This window comes from Telmatherina bonti, assembly GCF_933228915.1.
Source record: "Telmatherina bonti genome assembly, chromosome: 3".
Taxonomy (NCBI): Eukaryota; Metazoa; Chordata; class Actinopteri; order Atheriniformes; family Telmatherinidae; genus Telmatherina; species Telmatherina bonti.
In genome coordinates this window covers 33,902,796-33,917,644 of record NC_136621.1, presented here as the reverse complement: position 1 = coordinate 33,917,644, position 14,849 = coordinate 33,902,796, and the positions used below count along the sequence as shown (strand labels likewise).

The 14,849-nt window shown below is 41.8% G+C and overlaps 1 protein-coding gene across 1 annotated transcript; it reads left to right on the top strand.

The window, feature by feature from the left end:
• The first annotated feature begins 575 nt into the window (after positions 1-575).
• klf3 (Kruppel like factor 3 (basic)) lies at positions 576-13,823 on the top strand. Its single transcript, XM_079264674.1, has 6 exons — positions 576-820; positions 8,363-8,423; positions 8,933-9,410; positions 10,771-10,912; positions 12,908-13,074; positions 13,198-13,823. Exons 2-6 carry the CDS (start codon positions 8,382-8,384, stop codon positions 13,377-13,379), a joined length of 1,011 nt encoding a protein of 336 aa, XP_079120800.1. The 5' UTR covers positions 576-820; positions 8,363-8,381; the 3' UTR covers positions 13,380-13,823.
• The last annotated feature ends 1,026 nt before the right edge of the window (positions 13,824-14,849 follow it).

The window sequence follows — 14,849 nt, the reverse complement described above, 5'->3', positions numbered from 1 at the left end:
ACAAACAAACACACACAGTCTCTACAATATCTCTACAATAATGTAGAGATAAAGTTTATTTGTTTTATCTATCTGTCTATCTATCTATCTATCTATCTATCTATCTATCTATCTATCTATCTGTCTGTCTGTCTGTCTATCTGTCTATCTATCTATCTATCTATCTATCTATCTATCTATCTATCTATCTATCTATCTATCTGTCTGTCTATCTATCTATCCATCTATCTATTTATGTAGTTATGTAGAAATTTAAGCTGTCAGAAATGTGTTTGAGCCACATTCATTTTGGTTTAACTAAAGATGCACGACTGCATTTCCTGCTGGCTGTCTTCTCCAAACGTGAAATGAAAGTTGCAACACACACACACACACACACACACACACACACACACACACACACACACACACACACACACACACACACACACGGGCTGGACCACCCCGCCCCGGTCCCGCCCAGCGGTCCCGACCCCAAGAGGAGAACAGGCAGCGGATCATGTGACAGCAGCAGCAAACTCCGAAGCGACTACGCTGGAGAGAGGCGCACGCACACACCGTGAGACTCATACACACTCACACACACACACCCGGACAGGAGTTTCGTAACTTGGGGAAGTTTCTGCGGAGCCATCGATCACCGGGAAGCCTGTTTTTCCTCGGACCCTGATGTCAGTGACACCGCGGAGATCCGAGCGTCGTCTGCGTCAGTTTTTCAGCGGAACTGTCTAGTTGAGTTTCTCCCTGAGAGAAGGACCCTGAGCCGTCCAGAAACTACCCACTGACCTGCAGGATCACACCGCGAGCCTCCATCTGAGAAGTAAGTCTGCATGTGATGCTGCTGCTGCTGCTCGGATGCAAAGTTTCATGGTTGGAGATGTTGCTGCTGGATTATTGCAGCAGAAGCATCTTAGAAAGTCCAGCTGTTGGCTCAGATCAATGAGAAGCTGCTTGTTCTGAGTTTAGTTACTAACTAGTTTATGTAGTTTATTGAATAGAAGATTTAATAGTAATACATTTGCTGTTAAGGAGTTTATGTGTTTCAATATGTCATTTTTTAAACTAAATCCGGCTTGTTTTTTTTTAAATCAGTTGACATGACTACTGATTTCAGCAATAGTTGTAACCCAAATATAAGTCAGCAGAGGGACAGAGCCCCAGAAAAAAAACATGCTGCTGTTCATTAACAGATGTGGCTTCATTTTGATATTTTTGTTCTTTCTTTTTAGAATTAATATGGAATTATTTCTTTTTTATGTGTACTTTGTTTTAATTATAAGTTTAGGTGTAGATATTGCTGTAAATTGTGTAGTAATTTAATGTTCAATAACTAATGTTCAATAACAAGTCATCAATAACTTCTTGTTAACATGAGCATCAATTAGCCCTCAGCTTACGGGTCATTACAGCAGTACTGCATCCTGTTGAACAGCGTATGAAAACTTTAAAACTAAACCAGGTCAGCTGCTAATCGTTCTGTTACTTCTTTTCTTACTTCTTTTTAAATAACTGATTGGAAATGCATTGATTGCATGCAAAGTAGCCCAACTTGCACCATGTGTTAAAGTATTGACCCCAGAAATCCTCCATAGTTGCTCACATTACGCTGATGTTTGGGTCAAAAGTTATGCGGTGCCCCTTTAATGAGGTTTTAATACAAATTGTGTAGTAATTTAATGTTCAATAACTCTGGAAAAAAAAAAAAACTCCTGCGCTTTAATTTATCTTTTAAAAGACAAATAGACAGATTTTTTATTTTTATTCAATACCCATAAATAAAATCTTTATTTATTTATTTATTTTTTTTACTTTTGAGAAAGTACAATCAGGTAAAATGATGAAATAATTTTGATGTTTTGAGGTCAGACAGTCGGTAAAACTTCAAGCAGATGTAGAATCAAGCAGTAGTGCGAGAGTGAGAGATGATGACAGCCTGCAGAGTTACACACACAGCCAGGAAAATGTGTGACGAGTGTGTGTGTGTGTGTGTGTGAGAGGCAGAGAGCGACAGATTTAAACACTCCATCACAACTGAGTCTTTCTCTCCGTCCTTCGGTCTCGCTGCATCTTTTTTACAACACACATCTCTACCCCAGCATAAGTGTGTGTGTGTTTCTCTGTCTCTCCCTGCTTCCTGTGCTTTGTTTCAAGGCTGAGGCTTGCGTCACACATTCCACTTGGCATATGAAGCCCTTATCCTGTTTAGAGCCCAGAGAAAGAAGGGAGGAGGAGAAAGAAGGGAGTAGAAAGGGATGTGGGGGGTAGATGGGTGGAATGAGGGCAACATCTCTCTCTTATTTGCTCAACTTCTTTGTTTTAAGTCGTTCTTTCTGTCCATTGTCAAACGTCAAAGAAAAAGATGAGCTTCTTGTCCTTTTTTTTTTTCCTGTGGAAATCTTATTTATTTGTCCAACATGAGGGCGGCACACAGATATGCACAAACACACACACCCACACGCCCCAAATACTCCACCCATCCCTATGCCTCCTTTCCTGAATCAACATGCTGATGTTATCTGTTGGAACAAAATGCACACACACACACACACACACACACACACACACACACACACACACACACACACACTGCTCAAAGGGCATGTCCTAGGGAACATTAGGGCTAAACATTAAGCTCTGGGATGCTCGGTGGTTGGTGATTCTCCATGAGAAGTGAAGGGAGCAGGACACTCTGCTCCACAGACAGCCATAAACCTAAAAAGCTGAAAGTAGTTACACAACGTAACTCATGCCAGCGCACATGAGCACGCTCATACTCATGTTTTAAAGCACGCACACGCTCAACTGTTCATATGTGCATCTCTTAACCACTGGATTGAACCACCGCGACCCCCCCCCCCTCTCTCCACCACAACCACCCACTCCCTAAATGTGTGAGGTTCATTGAAGTTTTGTCATATTTTGGTTGAAACCCACTTGGTTTTCTTCCCCATTTCTGTCTCGGACTCGTTGTTTCCACTTCCAGTCTGACATAGTTTGGTCACAGCGGCTGTTTTCTTTGCCCCTCTCTCCTTCCAGATCCAAAGCCCCCCCCCAAGCCCTTTTTCTTCTCATTCTCTGGGTAGGGAGGTGTAGTGTGTGTGTGTTGCTGGGGGGAGGAGGGTGGTCAGACAGGAAACCACAGGCCCCCTGCAGCAGCAGCACAGTCCCCCCATTTGGCTTCACTCCTCTCTTCCTCCTCCTCTCCTTTACGCTCCCCCCCCTCCCCCCCCCCACCACCAACCCATCACGCAGTTTGGAAATAATAACAGTCAGACTGAACTCTCAGGGCTTCCGCTTCTCTCCCCCGTTCTCTCTCTCCTGGCACCGCCCCCCCCCCCCCCCCCCCCCCCCCCCCCTCCTTCCCGCTGTCCTCTCTTGTCTGGAAAACATCAAAACGCTGCTCACTTTGACAAGTTCCACTCGAGGTGTGTGTGTGTGTGTGTGTGTGCACATGTGTTTGCCTTTGTCACTGTTTGACAAATCCGCTGTTTCTTTAAACCTGTGTCTCCACATTTGCTTGTGTGTGTGTGTGTGTGTGTGTGTGTGTGTGTGTGTGTGTGATGACAGATCCTGTTTCCTCTCCCCTGCTGATGGCCCCCTCTGGCTTCCCCCGAGGTCTGCAGGCCTCCAGCCGCACTGTCTTCTGGAGAGGAGCTGAGAGGGACAATGTGCTTGTACATGTGTGTATAAGTATGTGTGTGTGTGTGTGTGTGGATGGAGGAGTGGGCCAGGGAGCTCATGAAGGAATCGGAGGGGGGGGCCTACAGTAAGAGGAGTCAGCAGAACATATGTTATTAGGAGAGTCAGGAGCAAGAGGTGAAGGAAGGGGTTGAGATAAGGGAGCAGTTTAGGGGTGACAGGCTGAAAGGAGGAGCAGTAAGGGGTAAAAGAAGAACTGTGGAGCATTAAGACACCAGAGAAAAGCTCCCAAAAGGTCAAAGATTGGAATAATAGCTCACCACCTGGAGGAGTCACGCCATGAGGAGCTCACATTACCACTAACAGCGAAGCATGAGTCAGGCTGCGTTGTGCTCAGTAAGTTCCACACCAAGCAGTGAAGCAATATTGCTCAAAGCGGCGCAGTTGAAGTTTGGCAATTTCAGGTTGAAGTGACACACGTGACTTTAAACAGCACTGTAGTAACACGAAGTGAGACTGATGAGGAGTAAAAAGGCTGTAAAGTTTAGAGAAGTCAGAGTCTGGAGAGGGGAAGTAAAGGCTTTGACTGTGTGTAAGCTTGTGTGTGTGTGTGTGTGTGTGTGTGTGTGTGTGTGTGTGTGTGTGTGTGTGTGTGTGTTTCGGCATGTTCTTGGACAAAACTGTTGTCTGGAGGTTTCTGGTCTCTCTGGTGATCTCATCATCTCCAGCCTGTTGCCATTAGAGCATGTGTGTGTGTGTGTGTGTGTGTGTGTGTGTGTGTGTGTGTGTGTGTGTGTGTCTATAATAATTTAGCCCTTCACTGATTTAGTGTGTGTATTCTGTTGAGCTAGCAGAAACTCAGCGAGACAGTAGCCAAAGACTCCAAGCCACAATATTTTCCCCCTCACTCATGTTGTTTTATATCATTTATAGAAAGGGAGAGAAGTGGAAGGAGAGGAGTGCGGGGGGGGGGTTGCTGTGTAATTCAGATAAAAACAGTACAGGAGGAGGTGTAGAAGACGGGAGGGTGGAGAACGGCGAGGGATGGATGTAGGACGTGTTTGCTGAGTGGGTTGGGGTTGAGTACACAGTAGCTCTACTGACCTAAAAGACAATATTTGCAGACTTGCTCTAACACACCCGCTGATGCACAAGGAGAAAAGTACTTCTCAGGAACTCCGTCATGGCTTCTTATTTACCATATCTGTGCGACAAACACTCCCGAAGAGGCAGCGAAGCAGCTGCCAGAGGAGAAATTAATCTAAAAAAAAAAAAAAAAAGAGTGCATCGTCTTCTATCTGCTGAGTCCTTCTGCTTAAGAAAGAGGATGCCGTGCAGAAAAAGCAAAACGTCTCTGATTTGTGCACATAGTGTTCAGAGGCGCTATCTGCTGCCGTACTTCCTGTACCTGATCCAGATCCATCATCACCCGAGCTGCTGTATGTTTACGTAAAGCAGCGATGAGCAGTTTAGCGCTCAAGATCATAAATAACTCGCCTTTTGTGTTTTAAATAACACAAATTTTGTCTTCAGGTGAGGAGACCTGTCAGAGGAGACATGCATGATGAGTGGCCTCTGACAGGAATGGTATGTTCTCGCGTGTGCACGAGGTCTTTTCAGGAATTAAACCTGCAGAAGAGGCCCACAGGTTGTTCTAGTATTTGTGAAAGATGGACTAAAGCAAGTGCATTTCCAAGAATTTTTCCTCTGAAGGTGAAAACATTTTTGTTCACAGACGCACATGTGGCTCTTTAAAACCCCTCCGGCTGATCTTGCTCTGAAGTCAAAAGGTAGTTGGCACTTATTGTCCTAGAGAGCTTCAAGGAGGCTCAGTGTCGGTCAAATCTTTGTTTATCTGGACTAAACTTTGGTTTTGTGAAAAGTCAGAAAGAGAAGAAATGCAGACAGGGACATAAAAAGGATTAACTGCAGTCATTTTTACACAGATTGGAAGTTATTGTCTTTATGCCTGCAGATGGAGTTTATTATAAGACCTGAATTTGCAGGCAAAAATGTACTTTATAGCTAATAATTGCAAGAAAATTCATCCTGCATTATCAACAAGTTTATGACCTGAAGAAGGATCCGCTGCTTATAATTTCTACAAAATGATAAAAATATTATTTATATGCTGAGCTTCTCTTGTGTGGGAATTCCTTCAGTTTCTTATTTTCTTCCATATTTCTAAAATAATCTGTGGTAGCATTATTTATGAGCAACATTCAGACATCCATTAGATGATTTGTACAAGCATGAAGCAGCTTTAAGGAAATTTTAATGAGCCCCTTTCAACTCTAACGATCATTTTTCAACTTGAAATATTTTCTACAGTTTATTTCTGAAACATACTGAATGAAGAGTTACTGAATTTCCTGTCTGAATTCTCGCTCAGACAAAATGAGTGTTGCTGTTTTAATTGTGGCCACTTGGAGGTATTTTTTCAGATTTTTCCCGTCTGCTTTCTGGTAGTTTCCACTGATGAAACCTTGTTTTCAGGAGTAAGGAAACTTCCGTCTGTGAGTTTTGGGAACTTCCACAAAAAGTTACTGATTTTACCCACCCAAAACTGACTTGTGTTTTATTGTGAAAGTACCTGTAAACTGCTTCCTTTCTCCTTTTCGTGTCTCATGATCTATTTGTGCTTCAAACTGGCTCCTTTAGTCGGCTCAGTGTATGATTCATCGCCACAATAGGACAATCGCTTGACCTCTAGTTGAACCGTAGTACAATTCAAATCCAGTTTAGGAAACACACGCTCAAAATGCACACACACGCACACACACACACACACACACACACACACACATATTTCCACCTGACCGAAAGCTCTTTGTTGCTTTGGAGCCGGGCAAAGGGCGAGGCTTCAGCCGTCACATTTACACCCTTCCTGATCCAGCCAACAAGCGTCCTGCTCTTCCATTGGTCTGCTCCCCATCTGGAACTGGGTTGAGCGTGTGTGTGTGTGTGTCTGTGTGTGTGTGTGTGTGTGTGTGTGTGTGTGCCTTCCAGTATGTGAGCACAGGGTGTGATGGCTTGTGTTCTTCCCCATTTGTTAATAATTAAAGGCTAACTTGTCTCCAGACTATGGACTTTAAACAGGTCACACACAAACACAGGAACACACAGACTCCCCCCGGGGTAAATTCTTTGACAGTTCATGTTGCCGTAATGCTCCAGTGAACAAACACACACACAATAACGCTCATAAACTCTCTTATTTAGGTGCAAACAGTCAACCCGACAGCACCTGGCCATTCAAAGCCAAGGTAACTTGAACCACCTTTGAAACTTCACACCGTTTTTTTCCACATACTTGACAGGTCTCAGTAGGTGGTAAGATTGTGTGTGTGTGTGTGTGTGTGTGTCTGCATGTTTGAGGTGTGATGTGTGAAGTTTCTCGCCACAACACACCTGGAACTAGAAAACGATGCATCCTGAAGTGGTGCACTACGAGCTGAGCATCTTGAAACGATGCCCACGCTGCAAACCGAGGAAAAATGGACTAAAATTGAACAAAAAAATTATTTTCTGAAGAAAGTTAGTAGAAAGAGGTTGATCTTGTGCACACACACACACACACACACACACACACACACACACACACACACACTTTGGAGTGGTCTTTCCCAACAACAACCCCTCTTTAACCTTTCTACTTTCAATGACTTAACATTTATCCCTGTGTAACGTGTGTGTGTGCGTGAGCGAGTTTAAATATTTTAGATGTTTTTCCGTGTATTTGTTTTTCTTTTTGCTATGCAGACATGCACAGACACACACCCACTGGTGCACAAGATGCAAAATACTCCCCATAAACTGGAGCATATCTTCATATTTACCATATATGTCCTACAAACACTCATTTAAACTAAGTGGAGAGAGGCTGATCATGTGCACACACACACACACACACTTTGCAGTTATCTAACAATCCCTGCTTAATCTTTTCATTTCTATGCTGAGTTTTTCTTTTTCTTACTTGACTGATAACTTGGGTAAATTTGTCATCGAGGCTCCTGGTCATGTAAAAAAAAACAGAAGACAAAGGTCAGAGAAAAGCCTGAGAATTAAATCCATGCTGATTTAATGTTTTTCCTTTGTGCTGACCTCATTAATCATCGCGTGACCTTCAGATTTATCATTTCAGGCCCACATCTCTAAGCTGAGAAACATAACTGAACTATTAAATCGCTAGATGCAGAGTGGCATAATTTATCCCACAGTTTGCAGACATTATGAGTAATTACTCACATAAATGTACCAAAGTAAGTTTTAAAGTCTTTCTGCAGGGTTGTTTGGGCTCTTTTACTTACAGGCAAATCTGCAGTTTTTGTTTTATTATTGAGTTGAAATTTAAATTAATTTTATGTTTTATTTAATTCAAAACAACATAAAAATAAATACAAAATAAGACTGCCAATTAAATATGGTTTGAATGAAAAGGAGCAGAAAGAAAAGCAATCTTATATCTGCCCCTTAATTGTCCATTCTTATTATACATTTTACAATAATCACATACAACGTCCAACATCACTGGCAGGGATGTATTTTATATTATCAGAGCTGAAGAGGGAAGAAAGCCGCGCTTCAGATTGATGGGACGTTCCGTTCAGAGGGATTACAGTCATCAGATGAAGTGATTTGCTTTCTCTTAATTGACACCAACATGTGGTTTGCATGTGTGCTGATGGTTGTGTGTGTGTGTGTGTGTTTGCTTTTGCAGGAGCCTGGCCTGTGCAGCCATGCTTATGTATGATTACCCTCTGAAGACAGACATGGAAATGGTAAGACCAGCGTTTTCTTTTTTTATGTCATTGGTGGCTTTGGGTGCTTGTGGATTTGTTTTTGTGTGCTCCCATCATGCCTGAACAAGTTGTTGATGCCCCTTTCACACCCTTCCACCACCCTCCCTCCCTTCCCTCAGATGAACACACAGGCAGATGCAAACAGCTTACACACACTTCTGCTACGTGTCTAGACAGACTGGTTCCCACATTCCTACTCTTCCTGGACAAACAGACTGCTGTACAGTGGACATTTGCATACAATGGTTACACACACACTGCCAGGCAACGGCCTAACGTACAGACACACACACACACACACACACACATGTAAGAGTTACCTGCCCATAAACAAAGTGTTTATATAATATTTTGGCTGGTTGTGGTTGTTTGTGCGGCTGAAACTTGTTTTGTATGTTATTCCAGGCAGGACGGAAATGTTTAACTCTCAACTCTTTTGTCCTCCTTCCCTGCTTCCTTCTCCCGCATCCTCTCTTTCTTCTCCTCAGCCCTTCTACTTGGTGAAAACCCCGGAGCGCTACGGAGTGATCTTTCCCCCTCCCACTCACTACTACCAGATGCCCATCTTCTCTCCAACTCACACCCCCAGCAACACACCGCAGACCCAGCTGGAGCCTGTAGACCTGTCAGTAAGCAAGCGCTCCTCTTCCTCCTCCTCCTCGTCATCCCCTCCTTGCTCTTCCGCCTCCGCCTCCCCTCCATGCTCCCCATCCCCTCCCTACAGCTCGCCAAGCCGCACCTCCCCGCCTTCACAATCCCATCAATACTCTTCACCCTCCCATGCCCTGCCGTCCCCCACCCCGGGTCTGCATTACCCCCCCATGGTGGCTCCTCTGATCCCCCAGAGCCCAGGAGTCATGGTGCCTCTGCCCGTGCTCTACCCCTCACCTCTTCCCATACCGATAATAGTCAGCCCACCCGTTGCCAGGGACGACAGCCGCCATCGAGGCAGAGAGCACAAGTCAGGTGAGACCTGATTACTGAAATGTTTAGTTGGTTTAAAAACACTGGATCCTTTCTTGGTTTTTTCCTTCCAGACATGATGTTTGTTATGTTGCATTTGTTCCACGCTGAAGCTTTGCAAAGCTGCAAACTTAGTTACATGAACAGAACTGAACTCAGACTTCAGCCTGGTTTTTCCATTTCTCAGTATGTGTGAAACTTCAATTATATATTGACTGAAGCATATATTGGTATTGTGGATTTTCGAATCATATCAAACTTTATTTGTCCAGCACTTTTCATACAAAAGCAGCTCAAAGTGCTTTAAGTCGTAAACACAAATATACATGAAGGTGATAGATAAACATCTGAGGATAAACATCCGTCGTTTCTGGATTTTATTGAAGCAGATTCACAGTTTCTGACATATTAAGCCGTCTGAGCACCACTAGAACAATATGTAAATCAGATCAGCTTTACTGGAAATTGATTCTTATCAATATATTTTAAATATTTACACCTAATTTATTCAACCTGAGCTTGAGAAGAGATGCCATAAAATTAGAGACTGTAAACTGTCTGTACTAAAGCTTAGCGGTCACGTTGTCTCCTTCCCTTTGCAAGAGTTGGCCACTGAAGACAATCATGTACAATGTATTTAAGGCAAGCCTTGATGTTTTTCCCTTAGTGATATGTGTCATCTTTATTTGTTCTTCACCAGTAACACATACACTGCTATTAACAAATCTCCTTTGTGTTCCTTTTACTTTGACTCCACAAGTATCCAAATAGACCCTGTGGTTGCTGAGATTAAAAAAAAAAAAAAAAGTATAATAAAATTAAAATAAATAAAATATAATAAATAAAATGATAAGAATTATAATAAAAGTTCATTATGGGTATGACATTTTTATAGGGGAACCCTAAAAACAGAATTCCTTCTGTTACTGGAAAAACAGATAAAAGTTTGACTCTAGTTGATGTTTTAAGTAATAATTCAAAGAGATCAGTTTGTGATTAAAGATAAAATGAAAGAAATGAATCTGTCATCTGGTTTTTACTGAAATCAAGGAACCACAATTCATTTCCTTTATTTTTAGAATAACAACTCAGCAGATTTTGTCGTTGGGAAATGATCTTTATTCTAGTTCTTTATTCTGTGGACAACTGGAGGTCACCGCGACCGGGAAGGTCTCTGCATCATGACCTCTGGCAGAGACAGACCCGGTTAAAGGCTGACTTGGTAGCAGTGTGTGAAAAGGCGAAAGATAAACAAAGAAAATACTAAGACTGAAGCTTAACACGAAGCTGAACAACAATTCTCATCCTGTTAAGCATCAGCAGGTAACCATGTTCATGAATTCTGTTTGTTTTGTCTCCTCAGTTCATTCCCTGAAGCCCGATGAGCTGCGAAGCGATGTCCCCGACCTGCACAAGCCAATCAAAACAGAGAATCATCCAGACCTCTGTCATGACCCCAGCAGCCTCAAGATGACATCATCGGTCATCAGGACACCCGACTATGAGTGAGTAGCAAGTTTTTGGAGAAGCAGCAGAGGCCGTGTGCTTCCCCTTTAGCTTTCATGGAAGCTGTGGCCAGAAACTCAGTTTCAGCCAGATCAGTGACAAAAGGCAGGTGCAGTCCCTGACACAACTTTCACCACGTTGGGACTGATGATGTGCTACAGAAAGCCATTTTTGCTCTGGTGGAAAAAGACAAACTGTACACAGGAAACAGAAATGATTTGTGATTTTTTTTTCTTTTAACAGAAGAAAAAAAAACCAGTTTGTCCACTGAGCAAATAAATGAGTCAAATCTTAAACACATCTGAGCTTATCTTGCTCTCACTGTTACTGGAGAAGTTGTCTCATCTCTTTTCACAGTTAAGAGTTTAACTCGATTCAGTTTACAGGAACCAGATTAACTCCGGTCTTTTTGTTTCAACTCAAACTGGTGTAAAATCCCACAATTAAAAAAGTCTGATCAAGCAAGTGTGTACTTTGTGACACAAAGGCAGTGAGTGTAAACAACTTTTTGTTGGCTTTTCTGGTCAAAATTGCTCAAGATTGACTCAATAATCTACATTTCCTGTCAGGTCTTGTAGTTTACTGCCTCTTAAATGCAAATGTACCTAACAGTGACTAAGTGTTTGTTCACATACAAGTATAAACACATCCATATCACACATGGGACTGTTAGTGTGTCCCTCATCTTCCACTAGAAACCCATTAACTTTGTTTTCTCAGCAACTTCTTGAAAATGATGCAAGTTCCTGACAGCCATCTTGATCTTTCCACCTCTTTCTCCCTGTTTTCTGGCTCCAAGGCTTCCTGTATTGTCTGATTTCTCCTCTTCCCTCATCCCTTCCTCCTGCTCTTCATCTTCCATGTCTTCTCTGTTTTCTCCAAAATGAAGGCTTCTCCTCAAAGAAGTAATTGCAGGTTGGTTACACATGTAATAGTCATGCTCTTGAAGTAGTTCTTACCTGTTTTTGTGAATGTGTGTGTGTGTGTGTGTGTGTGTGTGTGTGTGTGTGTGTGTGTGTGTGTGTGTGTGTGTGTGTGTGTGTGTGTGTGTAAGATGAATTCACCCTATATTTTCTGTTGTCATCAGGACGCTTGCCTTCACTGGCCATTCTTGTCACCATGCCAACCGTGAAATAAAAGGGATCTTTAAGGAAAAAAGAAATAGCAGGGTGTGACTTTTATCTGTCAACAGCTCCTTACTGAAAACACACACACACACACACACACACACACACACACACACACACACACACACACATGCTGCGCATCATACACTGTAACTAAAGGCTAAATAGGTCAGGGGTGCTTGTGTGTTTATAATAATAATGGGTTGGCCGATGTGTTTTTAAGTGTGTGTTGCGGGGGGATTTCTGCACTTTCCATTTTCATAGAATTGATTCATATTTCAACACTTGACACCTGCGCTCAACTGCCATTTAGACACACACACACACACACGCACACACACACGTACACACACAGACTGTCAGGAAAGAAAGAGTTTCTTCACATAAACTCTTTATGTTAAAACAATTCTCTCCTCTTTCTGTTTTCCTTTATTCTCTTTTTCAACGTCTTTTAATGGACTTTAATGTTAGAAAATTATAAGTTTGCTTGAACACATATTTAAAGACACAGAAATGTTGAATTCAGTCAGTGTGTCTGGGCTCAAGGATGCTGCACAGCTGTCCACTTGCAGTTTTTTATGGGACCGATGATGATTTTAGAGAGTGAATTGTTGAATAAATGTAAAAAAATCGGAAGTGTCAGAACAAAGCAAAGGTGTGGCAATCTGGAAAAAGGCGGGAGGGGTTTTTCAACTTCCTGACTGGTAGAATTTGGTATTGCACAGGAGAATAGTTGCTGCCAAAATAAACTGGTTTTGTACTGTAACATGGTGACAGACAGCTGTGGCGCCCTCTGGTGGTCAAACAATGAAAAGACTTAAAGAGCAGCCATTGTTAAAATGTTTCTCCTCTCTGTGTCCCTTTTAGGTGCAACAACCCATCAGTAATAGTTCATCCAGGCCCGAAGCATCCCCTCCCTGCCGACTCTCCTGACTCTCTGAAGAGGAGACGAATCCACCGTTGTGACTTCTCCGGCTGCAACAAAGTGTACACCAAAAGCTCCCACCTGAAAGCACACCGCCGGACGCACACTGGTGAGAGGCCTCAACTCACAGATCAAACTCAGCTCTCCCAAACATATTTCCAACATCATTCATTTTTAGCCTCTTTTCTTTTATCTTTATTTACAAACTTGGTGTTATTTCTGATCTGTGCAGGGGAGAAACCCTACAAGTGCTCGTGGGAAGGCTGCACGTGGAAGTTTGCTCGATCAGACGAGTTGACAAGGCACTACCGCAAGCACACAGGACTGAAACCTTTCCAGTGTCCTGACTGTGAACGCAGCTTCTCTCGCTCAGACCACCTGGCTTTGCACAAGAAACGCCACCTCCTGGTGTGAAACAACTTGAAAAAAGACTCTGCCAGGTTGACGGCTGGAATTACCACCAAGACTTGACGAGGTTAAAACAGCTAGCACAGTGGATTCTGACAGGAAGCAGGGAAATGTTCCTCAGGGTGCACGTTTGGACCCTTTTTCCATCATTAGCTCGAGTAAAAGCTAATGTGCACTTGCTACTCTCTGCTCAGCTCATTTTGACATTTTAAAAGGTTGCTGTATCAGATTTCTGATCAGCTCTGAAAGGTCCAAACCCTTGTTTTTAAGAGTGGCTGCAGCATCTCAGCTGGTCTGGAAGCAGTACAACCCATGCAGTACCACCTACGCAGAAAGGTCTTTGTGCAAGATCTCATTACTCTCTATGCATTTAAATACAAATTAGACACTTACGCATGTCATTTACTAGCTAGGCCAATAAAATGTGAATCTTTTCAGAATGTATCATATCAAACCTAATATGTATATATATATATATATATATATATATATATATATATATATATATATATATATATATATATATATATATATATATATATATATATATATGTATATATATATATATATGTATATATATATATATATATATATATATATATATATATATATATATATATATATATATATATATATATATGTGTGTGTGAACTTCAGCTTTTTCTTTTCTGGGTCAGCGCTGCTACCTGTTTGTAACGCTAACTCCTTCTTTGTCAGTCACATTAATATACCACACACCATATCTGCCTCTACATGCTTACACCATGAAGTGATTACAGGTAGCTAATGCTTGCTTTTTTTTGGACATGTATATGCAGCAGATTACGTGCATCTATAAAAGCAACTCAGTCTCAGTCTTGTGTGTTTTAGGTTGTGGAAAAGTGGGCTGTGTGTCTCAGTCAAATAACTGTCTCAGAAAATAACTATACAGGGGCATTATTATGCGAGTGAGAAAAAGACACCACTCAGCTGGTTAAAGTGTAGAAGAACTATATTGTTTCATGTATATGTATATGTATATATATATATATATATATATATATATATATATATATATATATATATATATATATATATATATATATATAGAGAGAGAGAGAGAGAGAGAGAGAGAGAGAGAGAGAGAGAGAGAGAGAGAGAGAGAGAGAGAGAGAGAGAAAATTTGCGAGGTGCAAAGCAGGGAAAGTTACTCTTCAATTCTGATATTATAGGAGCTGCTGTGTTTCATTCTGCCATACCGAATACAATAAGGGCTCTAAAAGAAAATCAATAATCCTATTTGATTCTGATAATAGGTCACATAATAGCAAATGTTTTGCTACTAATTACCATCATAATCATAGAGCACGATTTTATACACTTCCCAGAGAACAAAACAGTTTAAATAGCGTTTTTGTACATCTACAAATGTGCACTTTATCCATATATGTACTGTGTGTGTATATATATATATATATATATATATATATATATATA

Excerpts from the sequence above, each read along its gene's own strand:
- klf3 (XM_079264674.1), top strand. The coding sequence starts at position 8,382 with ATGCTTATGTATGATTACCCTCTGAAGACAGACATGGAAATG. Across the intron at positions 8,424-8,932 it reads TGAAGACAGACATGGAAATG|CCCTTCTACTTGGTGAAAAC; the intron begins GTAAGACCAGCG and ends TCTTCTCCTCAG. Across the intron at positions 9,411-10,770 it reads AGGCAGAGAGCACAAGTCAG|TTCATTCCCTGAAGCCCGAT; the intron begins GTGAGACCTGAT and ends TTGTCTCCTCAG.